At 36.6% G+C, this 27,342-nt stretch overlaps 1 protein-coding gene across 10 annotated transcripts in view; it reads right to left on the bottom strand.

Annotated features, from left to right (window-relative positions):
- The window catches only part of LOC115219722 (N-acetylated-alpha-linked acidic dipeptidase 2), a 785,126-nt gene that overhangs the window by 381,140 nt on the left and 376,644 nt on the right, over positions 1 to 27,342 (bottom strand). For 5 of the 10 annotated variants that reach the window (XM_036509422.1, XM_036509419.1, XM_036509418.1 and 2 more), the window contains exon 3: positions 5,658 to 5,672. The exons of the other annotated variants lie outside the window; for them this stretch is intronic. In XM_036509422.1, coding sequence (XP_036365315.1) covers positions 5,658 to 5,672 — 15 coding nt within the window. The remainder of the gene's footprint in view (positions 1 to 5,657; positions 5,673 to 27,342) is intronic. 10 annotated transcript variants of the gene reach the window in all.

Here is a 27,342-nt window from a genome sequence, read left to right as displayed (position 1 = left end):
AAAAAAACGCATAATTTATGGGATGACCCAACAGATATGATTCTGTCTTGCTTGCATTTGAACCACCAACTATCACTGATTACCTTAACCCATAATATTCCTACTTATTCTGTAACTCCTACACATGTTCTCCACAATCAGAGCCCATGTCTCACTACCATGTAACAAAGCTGTTCTCACGCAAGCATCATACAATCTACCTTTCACTCTGAAAGAGAGTCCTTTTGCAATACTAATAACCTGGTATATAGATATGTGTGTGTGTGCGTGAGAGAGAAAGAGAGAGAGAGAGAGAGAGAGAGAGAGAGAGTGAGAGTGTGTGTATGTATATGTATATATATGTTTATGTATATCTGTGTATGTGTGTGTGTGTGTCTTTACTCAAGCCACTATAGATCAACTCCCAATCACTGTTTCCTCTTCCCACATCACGATCATTCTGGCTTAATGTGCATTGCTTCCTAAGTGAATTCACCATGAATTCTCTCAGACTCTCTCACCAACATTCTACTCCTCCTTCTCTTAGCCCTGTCTCACCAGCACTTTCCCCATTTTGAGATGTGAGTTCACAGCCATCACTCGCTCTCACCATTTATCCACTTTTTGCTGTCTATAACTCTCTCACTCCTGAGAGAGTAATGGGCAGTACTGGTGTAATGATAAAGTACCTTGAGTACACCATGTTAAATGTAGTAGGATTGTGAGAACTGTTTAATTTTGTCTAAGACATAACAGCTTCTCTCTTGATGGTGCCAGGAAAATGTGCATTCAGTACACTCTGTGATGTGACCGGGGTTAGGAAGGGCATCCAACTATAGAAACCAGGCCAAAAATAAAAATTAGGAGTTAGATGTGATTGCCTGACTCATCTAAGAGAGTAGAAATGACCTGTCATCCAGTCTATGCCAGCATGGATGGTAGATGTAAAATGATGATGATTATCACACACACACACATACACACACACACATACACACACACATAGTGTGCAGATGTGATTATAATCCAAGTTGTGTCCTGGTATTATTTGCTTCTCTGTCTGAAGAATTCTAATAGATGATATCTTACATGTTTTTGTTACATGTACAATTTTGTAACTCCTATTAGCAAATGAAACATGTGTAATGGTGAATTAACAATAATAAAAAAATCTCCAAATCTCCTGTTTTGATATATATATATACTTTATTAAAAAAAGCAGCCAAAATATCACAAAAACTGTTTTTGTGATATTTTTGCTGCTTTTCTAATTAAGCATATTACTCTACCTTTGGTATTTGAGTACTATTTTTTCCACCTTCTTTCACATATATGTGCTTATATATATATATGTGTGTGTGCATATATATATATACACACACACACAGAGCATTATACTAATACATCTGTTTGTTTTGTACACTACCTGTCTTCGTCTTTTGTTTTTTTCATAAAATCTCCCTATATATATATATATATATATATATATATATATATATATATATATATATATACATACATATATATATATATACATATATGAAATGAAAGAAAGAATGATCTTTAAACACAAGCTTGACAGACAATTCAAACAAATAAACAGAAACATGAACACGTTTAGAAAAAACTGATATCAGGAAAATACAAATACTTAAAAAAATTAGACAAAATTTATAGCTTCTGGCATAGTCTGACCAATTACAAATCAGCATGAAGTGTGTGTGTGTGTGTGTGTGTGTGTAAGAGAGAGAGAGAGAGAGAGAAGAGAGAGAGAGAGAAAGAGAGAGAGAGAGAGACAGAAATAGAGAGAGAAAGAGAGAGAGAGAGAAGAAGGACTGAGAGAGAGAGATTCCTGTATATACACACAAATTGTAAAGCAAAATAAGAGAGTGAGAAAGAGAGAGACATGGGTAAAGAAATAAAAATGAATTGTAAGTGACAGAGAGAAGAAGACAAAGGAAAGAAGAGTAAAAGTAATAAATGTGGAGAAGATGAGGAGAGAGAGAGAAAGGAAGTCACTGAAGAGATAGAAGATGTATATCTTTAGAAATGGTATGAGAGTAATAGAGAAAAAGAAAGGTACAAAGATAGAGAGACAAAGGATATAAAGAAGGAGAAAAAGACGTAAAAAAAGAGACAGAGGAAAAGTGATCAGGAAGATTCTATTAATCTGTATAATTGCACAGCATCTGCATTTACAGATAACAAGATGACCATTCCAGTAAAAATTACTGATATCAGCCATAAATAGAATTTTCTGGAATTTACCCCCAACTATAAACAAAACCTGTCTGTAGTTGCAAATGGAAATGCTGAGAACAGTGTGTGTAGTGATGGGTGAATTCTGGTAGAAATATGCTTGTTGGTGTAATTCATTCGTTAACACTTGCTTCCTTTAAATCTTCTTCTTGCATTATGGAACTGATTAGAACATGGGTGGGAGCAGAAAAAAAACTGAAGTCCCCCATCTAGCATAACCATAACAATCATCATCATCATCATCATCGTCAGTTTTCCGCGCTAGCACAGGTTGGACGGTTCGACCGGAGTCTGGGAAGCCAGGGGCTGCACCAGGCTCCAGTCTGATCTGGCAGTGTTTCTACAGCTGGATGCCCTTCCTAATGCCAACCACTCTGAGAGTGTAGTGGGTGATTTTTATGTGCCACCTGCACAGGTGCCAGAGGGGTCCGGTATTGGCCACGATCGGTTTGAGTTTTTAACGTGCCACCGGCACGGAAGTCAGCCAAGGCGAAGAAGAAGAAAAAGTGGTATGTGTGTGTGTGTGTGTGTGGTGTGTGTGTGTGTGTAAGAGAGAGAGAGAGAGAGAGAGAGAGAGAGAAAGAGAGAGAGAGAGAGACAGAAATAGAGAGAGAAAGAGAGAGAGAGAGAAGAAGGACTGAGAGAGAGAGATTCCTGTATATACACACAAATTGTAAAGCAAAATAAGAGAGTGAGAAAGAGAGAGACATGGGTAAAGAAATAAAAATGAATTGTAAGTGACAGAGAGAAGAAGACAAAGGAAAGAAGAGTAAAAGTAATAAATGTGGAGAAGATGAGGAGAGAGAGAGAAAGGAAGTCACTGAAGAGATAGAAGATGTATATCTTTAGAAATGGTATGAGAGTAATAGAGAAAAAGAAGGTACAAAGATAGAGAGACAAAGGATATAAAGAAGGAGAAAAAGACGTAAAAAAGAGACAGAGGAAAAGTGATCAGGAAGATTCTATTAATCTGTATAATTGCACAGCATCTGCATTTACAGATAACAAGATGACCATTCCAGTAAAAATTACTGATATCAGCCATAAATAGAATTTTCTGGAATTTACCCCCAACTATAAACAAAACCTGTCTGTAGTTGCAAATGGAAATGCTGAGAACAGTGTGTGTAGTGATGGGTGAATTCTGGTAGAAATATGCTTGTTGGTGTAATTCATTCGTTAACACTTGCTTCCTTTAAATCTTCTTCTTGCATTATGGAACTGATTAGAACATGGGTGGGAGCAGAAAAAAAACTGAAGTCCCCCATCTAGCATAACCATAACAATCATCATCATCATCATCATCGTCAGTTTTCCGCGCTAGCACAGGTTGGACGGTTCGACCGGAGTCTGGGAAGCCAGGGGCTGCACCAGGCTCCAGTCTGATCTGGCAGTGTTTCTACAGCTGGATGCCCTTCCTAATGCCAACCACTCTGAGAGTGTAGTGGGTGATTTTTATGTGCCACCTGCACAGGTGCCAGAGGGGTCCGGTATTGGCCACGATCGGTTTGAGTTTTTAACGTGCCACCGGCACGGAAGTCAGCCAAGGCGAAGAAGAAGAAAAAGTGGTATGTGTGTGTGTGTGTGTGTGTGTGTGTGAGATGTGTGTGTTTCTGTGCATGGTGTGTGTATGTACATGTGAGCATTGAGAGAGAGAGAGAGAGAGGGAGAGAAAAAGAGAGGTTTTGTGATGAGCCCCATAGAGGGTGGTTGAGATACTTGTTCAACCCTAGTTTGGAAATGAATGATCAAAACTTGTAATAAAAAGCATATCTACTAGAATGTGTTCAGTGTGTGTTCTTATTTTCACAAAACTTGTGTGTGAGTTGTAGTTCTGCTGCTATTTCTAGCAAGTCATATGACCACAAAGAAAACCCTTCATTAGCTCAATATGTGTCGTCATCACCACCATCTCCACCATCATCATCATCATCATCATTTAATGTCCATCTTCCACAATGGCATTGGTTGGTTGGTTTGACAGGATCCAATGATCCAGAGGATTTCATCAAGCTCCAATGTCTATTTTGGCATAATTTCTGCCGCTGGATGTCTTATTTAATGCCAATCACATCACAGAGTGCACTGGGTGCATTTTTCATGGCCATGACATGAGTGCAGTCGCCAAGTAAGTCCCAAGACAAAAAAAAGCCCCCTCAACTTAATGAGGGTGTAGTAGAGTGGGAAGTGGCTTTATGCCAGGTGTTGAGAGGCTGAAGAATGATAAAGGTACAGGAACAGGAGAACAGGTGTTTTGCTGTAGAGGAGATACATGGCTACTCCACATTATGTAAGGGTAGGAAGGACTAAGGGAGATAAAAAAAAAAAGAGAAATGAGGTATCAGAGTATACCTTTGAGGTACAAGAAGGTAGGGAAATAGGAAAAGAGAATAGGGAAGGGTGGTTAGCTAAATTTGTAAGAGTGTGAGAGGAGATTGAGAGCGAGTGAGAGATGGGGATAGAGGAGAATGTGGTGAGCAGTAATCAAGACTGGAGGAATGAGTGATGGTAGATGTGAGATGGGAGTAGGAAAGGCACAAGAAATAGGGGTGGCTCAGGATATAGAAAAATGTGGAGAACCGTAGTTCTCTAAATAAAACTAGATAGGCGCAGGAGTGGCTGTGTGGTAAGTAGCTTGCTAATCAACCACATGGTTCCGGGTTCAGTCCCACTGCGTGGCATCTTGGACAAGCATCTTCTACTATAGCCCTGGGATGACCAAAGCCTTGTAAGTGGATTTGGTAGACGGAAACTGAAAGAAGCCTGTCGTATATATGTATATATATATATATATATGTATGTGTGTGTGTGTTTGCGTGTCTGTGTTTGTCCCCCTAGCATTACTTGACAACCGATGCTGGTGTGTTTACGTCCCCATCACTTAGCGGTTCGGCAAAAGAGACCGATAGAATAAGTACTGGGGCTTACAAAGAATAAGTCCCGGGGTCGATTTGCTCGACTAAAGGTGGTGCTCCAGCATGGCCGCAGTCAAATGACTGAAACAAGTAAAAAGAGAGAAAAAAAAGAGAGAGATAGATGAGAAATAGACAGATGATGTGTTGGGTGGATGGGTTGAGGGGAGAGAGGGAGAGAGAGTACAGAGACAGAGATGAAGATCAAAGGTTTGATCAATACACAACATTTGAAAAAAAAAAAATTACAGATATGATGGTCATTATTGGAAGATTTTTCAACAGCTGTATTAGACAAGCGAGACTGATGCTAAATGCAAGCAACAACAAATACTACAAGTACTGCAGTAAGAAGCAGGACCAGGATATTGCAGTAGAGGGAAATAAAGACTAGCTGGTCAGATGCTGCAAGAGCTAATTAAGCAATTGAGTTAATGATTTAAGTATAGTCAATTCAAGTATATGAAGCATCCAGGTATCCAGGCAAATGAATACAAACATAATTACATGCACTTAAAAGTCCTAGCAGAAGTGTATAAAAGGGATTCAAATATATAGCATTTGTATATAACTATATGAAAAGAACAGAGCAAATAATCATGCACACTGATAATTAGTTCATCTAATGGTGGTAATTAGTTTTTGTTTTTTTTTACAATCAGTATATATCTATGACCGTTGGTATGTGTACATTTTTTACTTTGTTACAGTACAGAGCAGAGTTATTTTGTTTTTAACCCTTTCGTTACTGTATTTATTTTGAGATGCTCTGTTTCTTTCAATTACTTTAAATATAACAAAGAATTTAGTAAAATAACTTAGTTATCATTCAGCTAGTGTTAGGAACATAAATTGTGAGTAAGGTTTGGTGGAAGATTTTAATTCAAAACTTATGAAAACAAGACATTTGTACTACAGAGCCAGAGGCGGTTTCGGCCGGGTTGGTAACAAAAGGGTTAAATTCTCAGCTAAAGAGATGATGGGGCAAAGCTAATTGAGCAAGTATGGTTGATGTTCAGTGGGAATTATTCCTTCTTTATTTCTCATCTGCTTACAGTTTTATTACACTGCTACTCTACCATAGTTATTTCTGTATCCTCAGCAACTCCAAACTCACATTTACTATCACCCGTACCTCCAACCTTGATCGCTATTCATTGCGTTCTCCTTTCCCTATCACTCTCCTCTCGCATTCCTGCAAACAGCCATTCACTCTACTCTGCAATTTTATCTTTGGCACTCACATTCTTGTAACCTCAGAGTACATTCTCATACCTGATCACTGCCATCTTTATCTCTCTTTTCAGCAACTCCGATCCATTCTCATTACAATGTGGGGTGGCCCACGTATCTCATCTACAGTAATAGATGTACATGTTCCTATCTCTTTATCACTCTTCAGCCCCGTCAACATCTGGCATTAAGCCACTTCCCACTCTACTACACCTTCCTTCAGTTGAGCAGATTTTTTTCTTGTCATGGGAGGTTCTTAATGAGAGAGATGATGGGACAGGGATAATTAAGCAAGGTACATATAATTGATGTTCAGTGGAAATTATTGCCGAGCAAGGAAACACAGTCTGAGAAGGAAGCTTACAGTAGAAACCCCATTGTTATATTGGCATGATGATGATGATGGCAATCCCTCAAGGTCGAGGATGATGGTCTTCGCGCAAATTTACTGGTGAGTCCATAGGTGACCGATAAGACCAATTCTTGCTTGAAAAGATCGGTCACAGTGCGGACATCTAGTGCCGGAAGGGAGAGTCACACGTTGTTGTTATTGGCGCTCCTTCCATCGTCGTCTTTTCTCCTCCAGCTCTGCAGACCTTTTCGACTCGAAAGTCGCCGTTCCCTCATGGATGGTGGTTTTCCAGAGTGGTCTGTTTTTTGCCATCTCCTCCCAGTTAGTGAAGTTTATTGGCATACAACATCACACAATGGACACATTTACAGTGTTGAGACATCACCTTCAATGCCAAACAGTATCACAGAAGCACTAAAACTGGTCATCTACCACCTTCATAGCAGAAACGGTCACACAACATTGCACAACTGACGTAATAACACTGTTTGGTTACTTGCTTTCACTGCCATAATGCATTGCATCTTTGTCACACAAACATTGTCAGTCCTCTACTTTCACTATCATACAACAGCATGCTATTGACACAGCCTCATTGTTGATGCCATCCCTGAACTACCACACAATATTAATGTCACTGAAACATTTCACAATCTGACCAAACTATGTCCCAACAGAGTTGGATTTAAGAAATATATTTCTTTATTGCCCACAAGGGGCTAAACATAGAGGGGACAAACAAAGACAGACAAAGAGATTAAGTCAACTACATCGACCCCAGTGCATAACTGGTACTTTATTTATCGACCCCGAAAGGATGAAAGGCAAAGTCGACCTCGGCGGTGTTTGAACCCAGAACGTAACAACAGACGAAATACTGCTGAGCATTTCGCCCGGCGTGCTAACGATTCTGCCAGCTCGCCACCTTGTATTTAAGAAATACTGAGTAAGTATGATACAATTCTTTGCTGAGAAGCTGGGACACTCAATGTAACTGATTTGGCATACTATTGGCACTCATTAAGATGATAAGCAGGCAGAATCAGGTAGCGTGCTGGGTAAAATGCTTAGCGGCATTTCATCTGCCATTACATTCTGAGTTCAAATTCCGCCGAGGTCGATTTTGCCTGTCATCCTTTCGGGGTCGATAAATTAAGAACCAGTTATGCACTGGGGTCGATGTAATCGACTTAATCCATTTGTCTGTCCTTGTTTGTCTCCTCTGTGTTTAGCCCCTTATGGGTAGTAAAGAAATAGGCATTTCATCTGTCTGCATGGTCTGAGTTCAAATTCTGCTGAGGTCGACTTTGCTTTTCATCATTTCATGGTCAATAAAGTACCAGTTGAGTACTGAGGATGATGTAACCAATTTAGCCCCTCCCCCCAAAACTGTTGGCCTTGTGCCAAAATTTGAAACCTATATCACTGACGTTCATTTTGAGGAGACCATAAGAATGGAAACCAAAGTAAACCCTAGCTGCAGGCTGGATTTGAACCCATAACTATGGTAGAGTCACTAATGCCAACATTCATGTAAGTAAATAATTTTTTTTTAAGTTGATAGTTTAGATTTGCAAAGGTTCATAGTTAACTTGGAGGTTTTATCTTCAGTTATACTAAGCATTAAGAGGGTGAGAGATAAATCTCTTTCACAACGGAATGCTGGCCTATAAAACAGTATTTTCTGGGAAAAACCCAATATCTATACCCACAACTAAGCAAACTAAGGTATGATTAAATGTCTTATCTGCTGTATGAAATGAACTCATGACAACTTATTAAACATCAAATTATATTTCTAAAAAATATGAAAATGCTGTAAGCTTCCAGCAAGCACACACTGCAAAATAGTTTCAATTCCCACCAAAAGTCAATATACTTGTTACAAGGAGTTTGCTGCCACTTGAGCTGAACTGGTCAATGGTGACATATTTCATTGGATGTGTGAATAATAACTGAAGCAAATTCCTGAAAATTTAACTGTGATATTTATTGCCAGGCATAAAGATATTTGGTGTTGGAAAATTACAACAAACAATATTGATAATTGCCGAATGAGAGGAGAGGAAAACTGCTCTGGGAATGTAGAAAGCTATCTGTGTGACAACATGTGGTCAGTCCAAAAATACATGAAGTCATCTCCATAAATCTCTGGGACAATCTGAGTCATTAGCAGTCCACAGACCATCTGCCTGGCATGAGTGGAGGTGCATAAGGCACTCAGCCACTGTGCCATTAATCAACCACCTAAAAAAATTTTTTTCTAAGAGACAAGAAGTCGAATTTTAGAACATTTGAGAAAACCATATCACACAACAGCCCCACACTGATAGGTTGATTTATAGACCAATCACATAAAACTGTAGTGGTTCATTCATATTGTCTGACTGAGTATCTAGTGGTTAGGTTTCAAATCCCCACTACAAACTTTTTTTTATGCTATACTGCCTGAGACATTTAACAATGAAAGTCACATTTCCTATTAATTTCACCCACTCCCCTTAAATTATAAGGCTTCAAAACTAGATGTAAAAAATTACAGCAAGAGAAAAATCATATGTTAAAACAAAACTATATCCTTAAAGATGTTCGCATACTGTAGGAAATTAGAAAAACAAAATTTTTTTCTTTTTGTTTTGTTAAGAAAGCAAAGGAGACACAAACCATATTTCCAACATAATTATTCAGATAGAGTAATTTACTGCGTTAAGTTCATTCACTGTTTTATTTGAAATTATCTTGACAGCAAATCTTAAATAAATGACTTAGTGGGAAATTAGTGTTGGCTGTGAAGCTTCAGTGCTTTGGAATCAACTGAACAAGATGATAAAGCTTTTAACAATAAACTTAATTTGCCTTTAATCTCAAATGGCAGCAATTATTAACTCCTTGTTTTGTTTTCTTCACAGAAATTTTGGAAATTCTTTGATTCTGCAAGCGTGTCTATGGAAACAGTGTCATTCACAAATCAAATGACAAATTGAGCAATATGCAAAAACAACCAAGATTCTAGAGAGATTGAGTAATTGACCAATCAACCAGAAACAATCATCATCATCATCATCATTATCATCGCCATCATCATCATCATCGCCATCATCATCATCATCGCCATCATCATCATTATCATCATTATTATTATTATTATAATTATTATCATTATTATTATCATCATTACCATCATCATCATGACTATTATTATCATTATTATTATCATTATTATTATCATCATTACCATCATCATCATGACTATTATTATCATTATTATTATCATTATTATTATTATTATTATTATTATTATTATTATTATTATTATTATTCGCATTATTGTTATCATCATCATCATCCTCATAATTATCATGTTTATTAATATTATGTTTCCTTCAAGCAAAGTTTATGTGGGATTTGAAGCAGAAAAAAAAAAAGTATGAATTAGACAAAATTGCAAATTTCTGAAAAATCCACATATCAAGAAGTTTCTCTTCTTTGCTTTAGATTTCTTTATTTTCTTTTTCTCCATTGCTTTATCACATGCTACAATTATTCCTTAATGAAACTTAGTCTGATCAAAATTTCAAATTCAGCATCGCTTGGTCTTAATGGCTTAACGGTGAATTATGATTTAAGGAAAAACTAAAAGACAACTAAATGTAAAACTTAAATGTGAATAACTGCTTTATCAATTATTCTATTTATCATTACCATCAAGCATCAACATCAACAACACTACCATCACCCCCCCCACCATCACCACCACTTAACATGAACAGTTTTAATATATATTGTTATATGTAGGCATGAACAAAATAAATGTGCAGTGTAGCATTTCATTCTATACCTTGCATGAATTAATTTATGAAGACCAATGCCTTTAGATTTAAATCAATTCATTTCTTCCCAACTTTTCCTGAATCTTTCTTCCCTGTAGATATCTTCTGCCTTTAAGTAAGCAACCGATCTTCCATAAGCCCGTTTGTGTTTTATTTAACTAATTTTACATTAGATACATTCCTCAATCAACTTGTGGTGACTTACCATTCCGCAGACATTATTCAACATTCACACCATATATATAAACTTTTGAAGTCAGCTCCCCAAAATACATAATATGTAACATTCAGCATTTCTTTAACTCCTTTGTGGCCAACAACTTTTGTGAATTAAAATCATAATTCTCACTAAACATACACTGCAACCTCTAAATATGTTGTTGCCATATAGGTAAATAGTGCTGGTATAAAAGACAAAATACTTTTCAAGAGTGATTGCCCATATTTCAGTCATGTAGTACTAATTACCATTTAACATATTTTTTTTAAATTCATTATCCATCTTTTGCTACTATCCAGGCATAACACCTCTGACTCAACAATTATTACCCACATTACACTGGTACACATTATGTCACCTCTATCCTTTCCATTTATAACCCATATTTCACTGCCAAAAGCACCATAAATTCTAATCCTCAACTTCCACAGCATGTACTCTTGACATATATCATAAATTATCCTTCATAAACCATACGCTTGTTGCCCGTCTTAAATTGTGTTTTACATTGTTACCTTTGTTGTTTAAGTTCAGGTTAGCCCTGATCAAAGAGATTTATGATCAATGGTCTTTCCATCATGATCATCCTGTCCATTTTTGTATATTCAAAACGATAAGAGCCTGTATGATCTTTCATATTTTATAAAATGACAAGGTTATGTCTGAGATTTTGCGACTATTTTTACTTGTGTAGTAACTACATGAAGGCTTCCTCTGCATCTGCAGCCCATCTTTTACTCGTGTAGAGTGGTTTAACTGGTCATGTTTTGCTGTTATATACAATTACACATCTTAATTACACCCCCGTATGCTTACTTTTTCATAATAAACTTTTTAGTTTGTTTTATCAAGCCTCTTCATTATGTCTGTAGTTATCTTTAACATTAACATCATCATCATCATCGTTTAACGTCTGTTTTCCATGCTAGCATGGGTTGGACGGTTCGACTGGGGTCTGGGAAGCCAGATGGCTGCGCCAGGCTCCAGTCTGATCTGGCAGTGTTTCTACAGCTGGATGCCCTTCCTAACACTATTAGCATCTATAATACAATGATGATGATGATGATGATGATGAATACTATTCTGCTTATTATAATGTGTGTTCAAGTGCTATATTCTTAAGAGTCTTAAATGTGAATTAAAATCAGTGACATAATCAAAATCTTTAGCAAAATGAAAGGAGTCTGCACGTTATGATTCCGACAACCACAATTACATTTCAAAACTGAAGAAATAATTAAAATCTTTAACAAGTTGATATATTTCATTTTCCAACAACTTTAGCAATGGAATAAAATGAAGACATAACCAAAATCTTTATAAGAAAACTATGTTATGTAGATCTATAAATTTATGTAAGAAATTAGAAATATGATATTCATAAAACATGGAATTTCCTTCGGCCACTCCTTTTATAATTATTTTACTGACAAGAACTTAAGATTTTGAATCTAATGAAATCTGAAAAATTATTATTTTAGTTGTTATTGTTTTTCTTGTGGTATCTGACTGGCACTTACTTATTATGTCATGATGAGTCAGCCCAAAAGGATTTAAAATGCTTTTAAATGAGTCAGCCCAAAAGGATTTTAAATTACTTTGTTTAAATCCAGCAGTTCTGCTAATTTCAGCAATGGCATTGAATTTATTAAGCTTTGTGATTTTGACTGGTCTCTTGCCTTCAGGTCAACGATTCACCAACTTCTGATGAAGTCTTCAGGTTAAAGTTTTATACTGCTTCTGGACATTTTGAAAATGTTGTGAAATATCCTGAGTGTTTTCAGTGTTAGCTTCGTAAGAAATATTCCAAGGAAATAATTTGTTATTGATAACACACTTGAAGAGAAATGATCAAAATTATTAATTATGATATATTAAAATTATTAATGCTGAACAAATAGTCGAGAATGATTTGAAAATTAGTAACTTAACATCAACTTTAGCTTCTTGTTTGTGTTTCATAGACTTTAATGGCTTGAATGTTAGGATTTTTTTCAGACAATTCCTGATACAATCTCTTTAAAGAATTTTGTCTTTTCTAAGCACCTAATCCATTGTCCGTCTATCTAGATACTGAGTGATGGGGTGGAGCCATATGGCACAGATTTAACTTAAAACAAAATGAGACCTAACTAAATAGAAATCAGGATCCTTTCGTTATTCAAACTATATACTTCTTAGTTGGAAGTTTTCGAGAGAAAATTGAAAAATATTTTCTTTCATATGATTGATCAATACATATATCATTTTATATAAGCAATCAATACATATACACTATGATAAGTAGCATAACTTCCTTCATACTCTAACAATCAAGTCTCCACAAGATAAAATTAATTTACAACCCATCTTTCATTCTCATAAGAGAGCATCAACCTCTGACTCAATACCATAACGGTCCATATACAAAAATGTTCTATCAATAGGTGAAGTAACCACACTCAGACAGGTTTCTTTATGAACTAAAAAAGAAATCAAGATATCCCTCCAGGCATTATTTTCAAGAATAATAAGGAAAATTTCTTTATCCGCATAGATATCTCTATCTCTTGTAGCTACACTATTGTTCACAAAGAAATTGAAGAAGCTATTGAAATACTTATGGTTAACAGAATTAAAGAAAAAAAGAAAGAGAATACAATTAGTACTAAGGGTAGCTGGTACACTTGTTATCATATAAAAACAAAAATAAGAACAAAAGCACAAGAACCATTCTAAAATTCGCTACAAACAAATTAGACTCAGGATCTGTTTGATTTGGTACAGAAGAGGTGTTTGTCTAGTATATTAACGATCTTAAGTTTTATGAATTTCTTTTTTTTATCAGATGCTCTCAATATACTATCAGCTACTGCAATAAATGATCAATCATAAACTTTTAATGAAAGAAACTAACAAAATGGTTTTTTAAAAATGTAAAACATATTTGATAATCTATTTATTTTGTAATGACAAGAGTAGCAATTTAAACAAGTAATTAAATATCGGTATTTTCTGCTGCATCACTGTTCATAATGAGCAATGACACTGTGTAACACAATTTTTGTCCTTTGGTAGAAACTATTTCCTATTTGCTTACTCCTAGAAAGTATGAAAAAATACTAATATATCCTTCGAAGTTTGCTTTTATTACATTTATTCAAACCCTAAAGAATCCCCCTCAACACATGGCTATGATACTCCCCCACTATTCCTGCTCATGATGCACGTATCATCAGCCACTAAAGGAAATGCTCAAGTGGTTATGGTCAAGGCAAATGACAAGCAAATCTGTGGTGTTGAACAGAATATTTCCTATAACGATATTTCTGCTTCAGCAACTCAGCACTGAATATGACTGAAATATAATGGCAGTCAGGTCAGTTTTGAAACAGATCATAAAACAGGTTACAAAAGCAAAGTCTGAAAGGAATAGTGGTAACTTTCTTTGATTTCTAGATAGAGGCAAATACGAAATAACACTTGTAAACATCAATGACTCTAGAGCTGTGGAAAATGCCGTAACATTCTTGACTATCTCAAATACTTTACTGAGATAAAAGTAAAGTGAAATAGTTGCCACTGGAAATTGAAACCTGGTCATTTATTTGGCTAGTCTGGAGTCCAACAACTCTTAAAAACCTGTGTGACTCATCACTATTGTTCATAAAATTGTCCAAGACCACCACGGTACATACTTGTGATCTTTTCTGTCATAGGAAGTAATATCATTATTATTACTGCTGTTATTATTGTTATTGCCAGGGTAGGGGATCGGCTATTTAGCAGAATAAATCTGTTTAGCACCCATTAGGTATTCTAATGGATTTCCCCTAGAACATAAATATATACAAATATATATAAAAACACACACACTAAGTCATGTACACATGTATATACTAACTGGCAGATAGGTTATAATATTTCAAACAGGAGAAATTAGATTAAAAGTTTAGGTGATTTGTAGCAGAAATTCATCTCATAAATATGGCTACGTATACTGGTGGTGCAGTTCACGGGGCTATAAACTGATAAAAGAATGAATGAATACTGCAGAACTGCTGAGCATTTTGTAGATTCCCAGTGTTGAGTTCAAACTGTCCCATTGCTGCACCCAAAAGAGAACAAAACTTCCTAACAGAGTAGTACTATGTAAAGATAAAAGTCATCAATGGTGACAAAGACTTGTGACTTGATTACAAGCAACTAGCAGAAAACAATGGAGCACTTTATCCTATTCAAATCAAATGAGATAGAAAAGCAGTAGCATTGTACATACTCAACATAAGACTAAAATATGAATAAATCTAAAGATAATTTCCCCACTGGATATATGATTTGAAAGATTATATTTTAAAAATAAGACAGGTGCTGAGAGCAAGTCAGCAGGTGGAGTTTATGCCACTATAATCTATTGACATTGCAGGTAAAAGATATAAATGAACTAAAATTGAACTAATAAATGTTTGCAAGTCATTCTGCTCAATGCTCTAACAATTCAGCCAACTCACTGCTCAAAGATAAGCATTAACCCTTTCATTACTGTATTTATTTTGAGATTCTCTGTTTTTCTCTCAATTATTTTAAATGTAACAAAGAATTTAGTAAAATAACTTAGTTATCATTAATCTAGTGTTAGGAACATTAATTGTGACTAAGTTTTGGTGAAAGATTTTAATTCAAAACTTATGAAAACAAGACATTTGTACTACAAAGCCAGAGGTGGTTTCAGGTGGGTTGGTATCAAAAGGGTTAACAACAAACAAATAATGCTTCTAGGTGAAAAGATTGCAAAACAAAGAGAATATTAGAAATAAAAGGACTCGTGCAAAGTTATGTGAAACTCCAGATCAAATGTCAAAGAGACAAGAATCTGAAAGAAGAATGGCCCCTAATACAAAGACACTTAAATAAAGGAAGAAAAGACTAAATAAAGGAAGAAAAGACTGTGGCAGATGTTTCAAAAAGAAAACAGAATGAATAGAAAAACAGTTTCAGAAAATAAGACAATTGCTGAATCTCTTGAATGGTCTGAACTTGGGTATCACCAAGCTTTTGGCAAAAATTGAAGTAAAATCCCTGCTTGGTGCATTTGGTGAAAGCATAAATCTGACAAGTGCACACTTGCACATCTGTATCCTAGGCCTAACAGCTGGGAACTGAAGTGAAGATTTTCATGTGCAGGAAGAGTGGCGTCACCTTCCACCCAAAGAATTTTGCATATGTGGAATTAGTTTTAACAGGAAAAAAATAAAGTCAGATGCTTTTTCTCCTTTTTGAAATATTATAACCTATCTGCCAGTTAGTATATACATGTGTATATGATTTAGTTGTGGAGGCGCAATGGCCCAGTGGTTAGGGCAGCGGACTCGCGGTTGTAGGATCGCGGTTTCGATTCCCAGACAGGGTGTTGTGAGTGCTTATTGAGCGAAAACACCTAAAGCTCTACGAGGCTCCGGCAGGGATGGTGGTGATCCCTGCTGTACTCTTTCACCACAACTTTCTCTCACTCTTACTTCCTGTTTCTGTTGTACCTGTATTTCAAATGGCCGGCCTTGTCACTCTCTGTGTCACACTGAATATCCCCGAGAACTACGTTAAGGGTACACGTGTCTGTGGAGTGCTCAGCCACTTACAAGTTAATTTCACGAGGAGGCTGTTACATTGATCGGATCAACCGGAACCCTCGTCGTCGTAACCGACGGAGTGCTTCCATATGATTTAGTGTATATCACTCAGTGTGTGTGTTTTTATATATATTTGTATATATTTATGTTCTAGGTGAAATCCATTAGAATACCTAATGGGTGCTATACAGATTTATTCTGCTAAATAGCCGATCCCCTACCCTGGCAATAACAATAATAACAGCAGTAATAATAATGATATTATTTCCTATGACAGAAAAGATCACAACCTCATGTTAGAAAAGGAAATTTTTGTAAAAGTCGCAGAGTGCACACTACATTTACAGTTTCAGAAATATAGATTGCTATTATCTTGTAATTGTCATATTAAAAAGAAAAAAGGATTTTATATTAAAAAATAATGACAATTTAGTACTTGCTAAACTACATCTCCAAAAACACAGCCAAGACTCTCTCTTTAACTCTTTTACTTGTTTCAGTCATTTGACTGCAGCCATGCTGGAGCACCGCCTTTAGTCGAGCAAATCGACCCCGGGACTTATTCTTTGTAAGCCCAGTACTTATTCTATTGGTCTCTTTCGCCGAACTGCTAAGTGACGGGGACGTAAACACACCAGCATCAGTTGTCAAGCAATGCTAGCGGGACAAACACAGACACACAAATACGTACACACACATATATATATATATATACATATATACGACGGGCTTCTTTCAGTTTCCATCTACCAAATCCACTCACAAGGCATTGGTCGGCTTGGGGCTATAGCAGAAGACACTTGCCCAAGATGCCATGCAGTGGGACTGAACCTGGAACCATGTGGTTGGTTAGCAAGCTACTTACCACACAGCCAAACTTTACAAAATGTTTGTTACAAATTACACGAGGAAGAGAGAATGCCAATGTTCCATGTATGGCTGATGGTTAATGGCAAAAACAATGTCTCAAAATGATAACAACTATCCACATCATAAGCGCATTAGGGTTATGTCTAACTGTTAAAAACAAATCAAATGTAGATTTGGATAATGTAGAAATAAGTGCAACGACTGCTATGTTCCAGTATTCAAAGCATTGTTGAAGAAGTTATAGTTTAAATTAAGTTCATATTCTCTAATCTTTGTCACCATTAAAACAAACAGTTGTAATGATGACAAACAAACTGTACTGGATGTCTAACATAAATACAAATTCAGTTCAAACATGGTGGATAACATTTAACCTGTGAATCACCTGCTCCTCCAAAGAATAAATTGTTCAGAATTTACAGAATATACAACATGGAATAAATGGTGAATTGAGATAAAAATTAACAACCTTTCCACAAAACATAAGTACTTTCTTTGTGAAAAGATCAGGAGCATTTTCATCTGAGATTTTTATTGAATTATATTCAAAGAATAACATCTTTTGAAGATAGGCAAATGGTTTTAGGTGATGTTTGTACTATTCACAAAAAAGTTGCAATTAAAAAGGATTTAGCAGAGGATGGTAGGAAGAGTGCTGATGTTTATGCATCACCGTACCCTTTAGAAGATTTTTTTCTTTTTTTTCTTTTTTTTTTTTTTGCTCACTTTCACTTTACTGTAACAATTTTGAAAAACCCAAGAAATTACTTGTATTTAGAGAATATCAGAAGGAAAAAACGTTTAGGTAAAGAAGGAAATCTTGGGATAACTAAAACCAATGATTCCATATGACATATATTTTGCATAAACTTGGAACGTATTTCACTAGAAGACAGTTTAATTTTGAACAAGTTATCCTCGTGTTAATGCTTAACATGGTGTGTGTGCAAGTGTCTGTATGTGTTTATCTATCTATCTATTTATCTATCTATCTACATATATATATATATATATATATATATGTATACACACACACACAAAGTATCTGATCAAAAAGTATTTGGAGTGGTGCTATAAAAAAAAATCTACAACATGTAACAATTTAGCATTTTATCTGCTTCAAAGTAGTCACCGTTGGAAGCCACACACTTAATCCAGCAGTGCTTCCATTGATGGAAGCATTCCTGGAACTTGTTTTCTGGGAAAAATCAGCAGCTGCCTTATTGCATTCACTTCGATTCCCTCACCAACAACATTTTTCCGGCCATCTTGGAAACATCTGAAGCACTCATACACTTGTGTGCAGCCCATACACTCCTCCTAGAGCAGGTATTGCCAAACATTTAGCAAAATTTGATGCAGATTCTCTGCTCAACTTTCTGTCACTGTCAATACAATGATCACACTCTACACATGTTCCTTCAAAGCACTGCTGTAAACAGTGTAAGTGTAAGCTTGAATGTTAAAACTTAGTGTACATGCACAGCAGAGTTCAAGATCAATCTGTGCCAACCAGCTTCTCTCTGCATGCTTTAGCGTTGTTACTATGGTAACAATCCGGATACCTATTGATCAGACTACATGTGTGTGTGTGTATATATATATCATCATCATCATCATCATCGTTTAATGTCCGCTTTCCATGCTAGCATAGGTTGGATGGTTCAACTGGGGTCTGGGAAGCCCGAAGGCTGCACCAGGCCAGTCAGATCTGGCAGTGTTTCTACAGCTGGATGCCCTTCCTAACACCAACCACTCCATGAGTGTAGTGGGTGCTTTTTATGTGCCACTGACACAGGTGCCAGACGAGGCTGGCGAATGGCCACGCTCGGATGGTGTTTTTTACGAGCCACCAGCACGGCGGCCAGGTGAGGCTGGCACAGCCACGATCGGATGGTGTTTGTTACGTGCCACCAGCACGGAGGCCAGTCGATGCGGTACTGGCTATATATATATATATATACCATAAATCCTCATGTATAATCCGCATTTTTTCCGCATTTTTTCCCCAAAATTTAAAGGTCAAAATCCCTAGTGTGTACTATAGACGAGGTTAAAAATGAAAAATATTTTCTAAGCAATGTCTGAGTCTCTATTTGCTGTCCGGCAATGTTTATTCAGATGCATTTTATGATGTCGGGCGCGAAAATACCTTAAGCTAAGCCTGAAAGCAATGAAGTCATAAAAGAATCATGCATAACTTGCAGTAAGCAACATTTATTAAAATAAACAAAGAATAACATGTAATAAAAACAATTTGCAAACATATTTACATTCCCATATAACAGTTAAGAACATCACCATTATTATATTACGCATGCGCGGAAGTGTTTGTTTGACTAGGTGCTGCTGACTTATTACGCATGAATTGTGCTTAATGGTTTAGTGCTAAATAGTTCATCCTGCTGTTTGTATTGGCAGTTTGCATCATTAACGTGGCAAACAATAGATACTTAATTAAATACCAGTATTAAATGTTTGAACTACCGTGGGTCTTTACTAGGGTTTTTTATAAGCGGAAACTTAAACCTGTACATCAATCTCCAATAAAACATTTTATACATTACATGCCCATAAAATGCCTCGTAGATCTTATTCAGCTAGTTTAAACTTGAAGTTATATCATGTGCTGAAGAGCATCGTAATAGGGCCACCAGAAGAAAATTTGATGTTGACGAAAGCAATGTCAGGTTATGGAGAAGAAATAAAGATGAAATTAAACAGATGCCAAACATAAAGAAGGTGCAGAAGGCAAGAATAAAGAACGTTACCATATACATTTTTACAAACCAAGGACGTTATATAGACCTTCTTGATTCAAGTTAGAGAAAGGGTGCATATTATATACAAGGTTTAAGTTTTCCAGAGGTACAGCCCCCTAAAAATCCCCTGCGTATTATACTCAAGGGCGGACTATACTCGAGGATTTACGGTATATGTGTGTGAGTGGGTGGGGTGGGGCTTTGGTATGTAGGGGGCATTGTTGTGTAAGTGATTGTGTTGTGTGTGTGTGAGGGGGTGTGCATATACACACACATGACTATTTCCTCTGCAGGAGTGACAAACCTAAGATGAGCTCACAAGTGCTTTCTATTTTTCCATGGAATTTTCCTATTATGCTTAGCTTCCATCAACAACATAATTTGTACACATTACTCATGCTTTATTTATTATATCACATGAACATAAAATTGCACGTGTCCCTCCCTTCTTTATACATTGGGTGGTTCTTTAAAAACTCAGCAATTCTTATAACTTCCTTGTGTCCTGCCATTGAAGCAACTAAACATTTCATCATCATCATCATCATCATCATCATCGTTTAACGTCCGTTTTCCGCACTTGTACGGGTTGGACGGTTCGACCGGGGTCTGGGAAGCCAGGGGTTGCACCAGGCTCCAGACTGATCTGGCAGAGTTTCTACAGCTGGATGCCCTTCCTAACGCCAACCACTCTGCGAGTGTAGAGGGTGCTTTTTACGTGCCACCTGCACAGGTGCCAGGGGGATCCGCCATCGTGCCACCAGCACAGGAGCCAGCCAAGGCGGCGCTGGCAACGGCCACTTTCGGATGGTGCTTTTTATGTGCCACCGGCACAGAAGCCAGTCACAAATACCAAATCAAAATAGCCTCAGCTTTTACTCTCTCTCTCTCCAGCTTCCATACATCTTCTGCGTTCAATGCTCCTATGTAACATTAACATGTAATATCTCATTTCTTAAGCATGTTTCATACAGATACACTTTTGCACAAAGCTAAAATCATTTTCTTGCCAACTGAGTTATGAGGTCCCACAAGTGTTTTTCACTTTCCCCATATTTATTTCGCAACAGGCATACATACTTAAATACATGCACTTACACAGAAATTTGTAGGGCTGTGTGGTAAGTAGCTTGCTAACCAACCACATGGTTCCGGGTTCAGTCCCACTGCATGGCATCTTGGGCAAGTGTCTTCTGCTATAGCCCCGGGCCGACTAATGCCTTGTGAGTGGATTTGGTAGACGGAAACTGAAAGAAGCTTGTCGTATCATCATCATCATCATCATCATCATCATCATCATTTAGCGTCCGTTTTCCATGCTAGCATGGGTTGGACGGTTCTACTGGGGTCTGTGAAGCCAGAAGGCTTCATCAGGCCCAGTCAAATCTGGCAGTGTTTCTACAGCTGGATGCCCTTCCTAACGCCAACCACTCCATGAGTGTAGTGGGTGCTTTTTATGTGCCACTGACACAGGTGCCAGACGAGGCTGGCGAATGGCCACGCTCGGATGGTGTTTTTTACGAGCCACCAGCACGGCGGCCAGGTGAGGCTGGCACAGCCACGATCGGATGGTGTTTGTTACGTGCCACCAGCACGGAGGCCAGTCGATGCGGTACTGGCTATATATATATATATATACCATAAATCCTCATGTATAATCCGCATTTTTTCCCCAAAATTTAAAGGTCAAAATCCCTAGTGTGTACTATAGACGAGGTTAAAAATGAAAAATATTTTCTAAGCAATGTCTGAGTCTCTATTTGCTGTCCGGCAATGTTTATTCAGATGCATTTTATGATGTCGGGCGCGAAAATACCTTAAGCTAAGCCTGAAAGCAATGAAGTCATAAAAGAATCATGCATAACTTGCAGTAAGCAACATTTATTAAAATAAACAAAGAATAACATGTAATAAAAACAATTTGCAAACATATTTACATTCCCATATAACAGTTAAGAACATCACCATTATTATATTACGCATGCGCGGAAGTGTTTGTTTGACTAGGTGCTGCTGACTTAATTACGCATGAATTGTGCTTAATGGTTTAGTGCTAAATAGTTCATCCTGCTGTTTGTATTGGCAGTTTGCATCATTAACGTGGCAAACAATAGATACTTAATTAAATACCAGTATTAAATGTTTGAACTACCGTGGGTCTTTACTAGGGTTTTTTATAAGCGGAAACTTAAACCTGTACATCAATCTCCAATAAAACATTTTATACATTACATGCCCATAAAATGCCTCATAGATCTTATTCAGCTAGTTTAAACTTGAAGTTATATCATGTGCTGAAGAGCATCGTAATAGGGCCACCAGAAGAAAATTTGATGTTGACGAAAGCAATGTCAGGTTATGGAGAAGAAATAAAGATGAAATTAAACAGATGCCAAACATAAAGAAGGTGCAGAAGGCAAGAATAAAGAACGTTACCATATACATTTTTACAAACCAAGGACGTTATATAGACCTTCTTGATTCAAGTTAGAGAAAGGGTGCATATTATATACAAGGTTTAAGTTTTCCAGAGGTACAGCCCCCTAAAAATCCCCTGCGTATTATACTCAAGGGCGGACTATACTCGAGGATTTACGGTATATGTGTGTGAGTGGGTGGGGTGGGGCTTTGGTATGTAGGGGGCATTGTTGTGTAAGTGATTGTGTTGTGTGTGTGTGAGGGGGTGTGCATATACACACACATGACTATTTCCTCTGCAGGAGTGACAAACCTAAGATGAGCTCACAAGTGCTTTCTATTTTTCCATGGAATTTTCCTATTATGCTTAGCTTCCATCAACAACATAATTTGTACACATTACTCATGCTTTATTTATTATATCACATGAACATAAAATTGCACGTGTCCCTCCCTTCTTTATACATTGGGTGGTTCTTTAAAAACTCAGCAATTCTTATAACTTCCTTGTGTCCTGCCATTGAAGCAACTAAACATTTCATCATCATCATCATCATCATCGTTTAACGTCCGTTTTCCGCACTTGTACGGGTTGGACGGTTCGACCGGGGTCTGGGAAGCCAGGGGTTGCACCAGGCTCCAGACTGATCTGGCAGAGTTTCTACAGCTGGATGCCCTTCCTAACGCCAACCACTCTGCGAGTGTAGAGGGTGCTTTTTACGTGCCACCTGCACAGGTGCCAGGGGGATCCGCCATCGTGCCACCAGCACAGGAGCCAGCCAAGGCGGCGCTGGCAACGGCCACTTTCGGATGGTGCTTTTTATGTGCCACCGGCACAGAAGCCAGTCACAAATACCAAATCAAAATAGCCTCAGCTTTTACTCTCTCTCTCTCCAGCTTCCATACATCTTCTGCGTTCAATGCTCCTATGTAACATTAACATGTAATATCTCATTTCTTAAGCATGTTTCATACAGATACACTTTTGCACAAAGCTAAAATCATTTTCTTGCCAACTGAGTTATGAGGTCCCACAAGTGTTTTTCACTTTCCCCATATTTATTTCGCAACAGGCATACATACTTAAATACATGCACTTACACAGAAATTTGTAGGGCTGTGTGGTAAGTAGCTTGCTAACCAACCACATGGTTCCGGGTTCAGTCCCACTGCATGGCATCTTGGGCAAGTGTCTTCTGCTATAGCCCCGGGCCGACTAATGCCTTGTGAGTGGATTTGGTAGACGGAAACTGAAAGAAGCTTGTCGTATCATCATCATCATCATCATCATCATCATCATCATTTAGCGTCCGTTTTCCATGCTAGCATGGGTTGGACGGTTCTACTGGGGTCTGTGAAGCCAGAAGGCTTCATCAGGCCCAGTCAAATCTGGCAGTGTTTCTACGGCTGGATGCCCTTCCTAACGCCAACCACTCCGTGAGTGTAGTGGGTGCTTTTTACGTGCCACCCGCACTGGTGCCAGACAGAGCTGGCAAACGGCCACGAACGGATGGTGCTTTTTATGTGCCACCGGCACGAGGGCCAGGCGAGGCTGGCAACGGACACGAAACGGGGCGGTGCTGGCAACGGTCGCGAAACGGAAAGTTCTCTTACATGCCACCGGCACTGGTAACACATCTGCAATTTCCGTTGATCGATTTCCATTGATCGATTTCGATTCTGATCCTCACTTGCCTCAATGGGTCTTATGTATATATATATGTATGTGTGTGTTTGTGTGTCTGTGTTTATCCCCCTAGCATTGCTTGACAACCGATGCTGGTGTGTTTACGTCCCCGTCAGTGGTTTGGCAAAAGAGACCAATAGAATAAGTACTGGGCTTACAAAGAATAAGTCCCGGGTCGATTTGCTCGACTAAAGGCGGTGCTACAGCATGGCCGCAGTCAAATGACTGAAACAAGTAAAAGTGTAAAAGAGAGAGAGTAAATATGTATATATATGTAGATATGTACATATGTACATATGTAGATATGTACGTATATGTATGTATGTATTTATGTGGATATATGAATGTATATGTACATGTATGCAGTTTATAAATATATACATAATATATACTCACATATACACACATACACAAATATGTATATGTGTGTATGTGAGTATATGTATTTATATGTATGTGCACATGCATGCACACACACACGGGGACACGCACACACATATGCTTTTATACAGCATGAGATGTATGCTTAGTTCAAAAGTATTCTGAAGTCTTTGATACCTGCTTTCATAAATTTACATTACACAGATTTTACTTAATTTGTATACCTATTTGTAGTTATGCGTATATGTAAGCCTGCAACTGCACCTGTCCCCACGTGATAATTTGGCTGTCAGTTGCTGTCAAAGGTCACCTTATACCTTCACACAATAAACATGTATATTCTTACATCACTGAGATTGACTGAATTCCTTGAAGCTATGAATATACGTAAAAGCCAAAAGGTTATGCTTTGCTTACACAAAGTAGAATAGCAAGCAGCCAATGGAATAACACATGCATTCTTTTTGTACTAAGATAGTAAGATAGTATCTTTTATCTCAACTTACTATTATTATTATTGCTATTGTTATTATTATTTGGATTGGCAGAACTGGGTACAGTGTCAAACAAAATGCTTCGCTGTATTTGGTTAACAGTCTTTCATGTTTCAAGCTCAAGTCCAGTTGAGGTCAATTCTGATTTTAGTGTTTTTGGGTGCATTAAAATAAACTATTAGTGAGATACTGAAGTTGATATAATCGACATTACTGATCTCGTCACCCACCCCACCCCACCCCATAAATAAATGAAGGGTCTAGTCGAAGAAATCAAATCCAGAAGCTTGGTAGTTATTCTATCAGCTTCTTTTTGCCCAACCACTCAGTTATGATGGTATAAAAAAAAACAATACTGATTATCAAGCAGTCATGAACAAGCATGCTCAGACACATACACCTACAAAGAAACATATATATAATAACCACCAATAAACTACATATATTAGTTAATTCAAGAGATAATCTTAATAAATTTTGTGATTGTAAGGTTAAAGAAAAATGTAAATTTAATAATTATTGCAAATGTAAGAATCTGGAATACCAAGTTATCATGGAAGCAGAAGGAAAAAATTACTTCTATATTGGATCAACTGAATGTTTTGTGAAAACTAGAACTTCTAATCATGAAAATTCTTTTAGAAATTGCCTCAAACACAATAACACAAGCTATAGCAAATTCATATGGAAATTAAAAGATAGCAATATTAGTTTTAAAATTAGATGGAAAATATTAACCTTTGAAAAATTATATCATCCACTGGATAGAATTTGTTCCTTTCATACAACAGAAAGCCATAATATTCTATTCTTTAAAAACCAATTATTGAATGAGAAGATTGAGAAAGTTTTGGCCTGCCTACATGCACCTAAATATCTAATTTCCGAATATTACTAAAGGATTTATTAATTATTATTATTAAATAGTAGATTGGATACGTTCTAAATTTGCCATAACATTTTTATTTTATGGTATTGTTAAAATAATGACTAAATATATTGGTAAAATATTTCAACTACATATGTCCTCTAAGAACCATTAAATATTCCCTTAAAATTATTATGAAATAGAAAACTAGACATATTGATATATATATATATATATATAAAAATTAATAAATAAATAAAACTTATGCATATATACATACATATATGTAGGTACCTACCTCTACATGTATATATACATGCATATATGGGTACAGGACACCAAAAGACGTCGAACACAATGAGAAATGAAAACATAAACACAAAACCAAGGAAATGGACATTTTTCTTAAACAACGAAAAAATAGAGTACAGGACATACAAAACAAGGAAAATTCCCCTTCTTCAGTCGCCTTTGTTTCATCTACTCCACGTTTCGAAGGTCAAGGTGATACATGACTTTAATGAAACTTTCCTTCCCACGAAAATCAAATACATTACAGTAGTATAGATATTATGATGTATTATATATTCAATTATTAGAAATGTATACATATAAATACCTATTTCTTTACTGCCCACAAGGGGCTACACACAGAGGGGACAAACAAGGACAGACAAAGGGATTAAGTCGATTACATCGACCCCAATGCATAACTGGTGCTTAATTTATCGACCCCGAAAGGATGAAAGGCAAAGCTGAACCTTTATATATACTAGATGGTCTTTTCTAGATATACACATATATACATTAATAATTATTCATTTATTAGTTCAATTAATAAACTATTAGATATTTTATCTTAATATACAAAATTATAACTTAAATATAACATACATATATATATCATTCATTTATTTTAATTTATAAAACTTTTTACCTTAATGTACATAAATTCTAACTTACGCATAATACGGTTTTTTAAACACTTAATATATATATGTAAGATTAACTTATTTTATCTTACTAAAATGTATACAGTTGTATTACAAACTAGATAAATTTATCATAAATAAATTATAAGTAAATAGTGTAACATTAACAGTTATATAAATTAATTGATGCGTAGGTAATCATTTTATTTTGTGAATTTTCATTTGCCTTGCTTATTTTTCTACATTTTGGCATTTGCTGATTTTTTTCTTGAGAACACACTCTTTGTGGTAAGGCGATTTGATGTCTATCTCTAGCGTATAGGATTCCACTTTAGTGGTCATTCTCTTATTAATTGAAATATAATTTTTAAATCTTTGGATTTTTTTGAATATGCTAGACCACTGGTTTAAATTGATGTTAATTGATTGATATCAATTTCTAACCTCATTATTAAATTTTATATGTATGTATGTATATATATATATATTATATATATATATATATATATATATATATATATATATACATACTCTTTATC

Source organism: Octopus sinensis, linkage group LG15, assembly GCF_006345805.1.
Source record: "Octopus sinensis linkage group LG15, ASM634580v1, whole genome shotgun sequence".
Taxonomy (NCBI): domain Eukaryota; kingdom Metazoa; phylum Mollusca; class Cephalopoda; order Octopoda; family Octopodidae; genus Octopus; species Octopus sinensis.
This window is presented reverse-complemented; position numbering and strand designations above follow the sequence as displayed.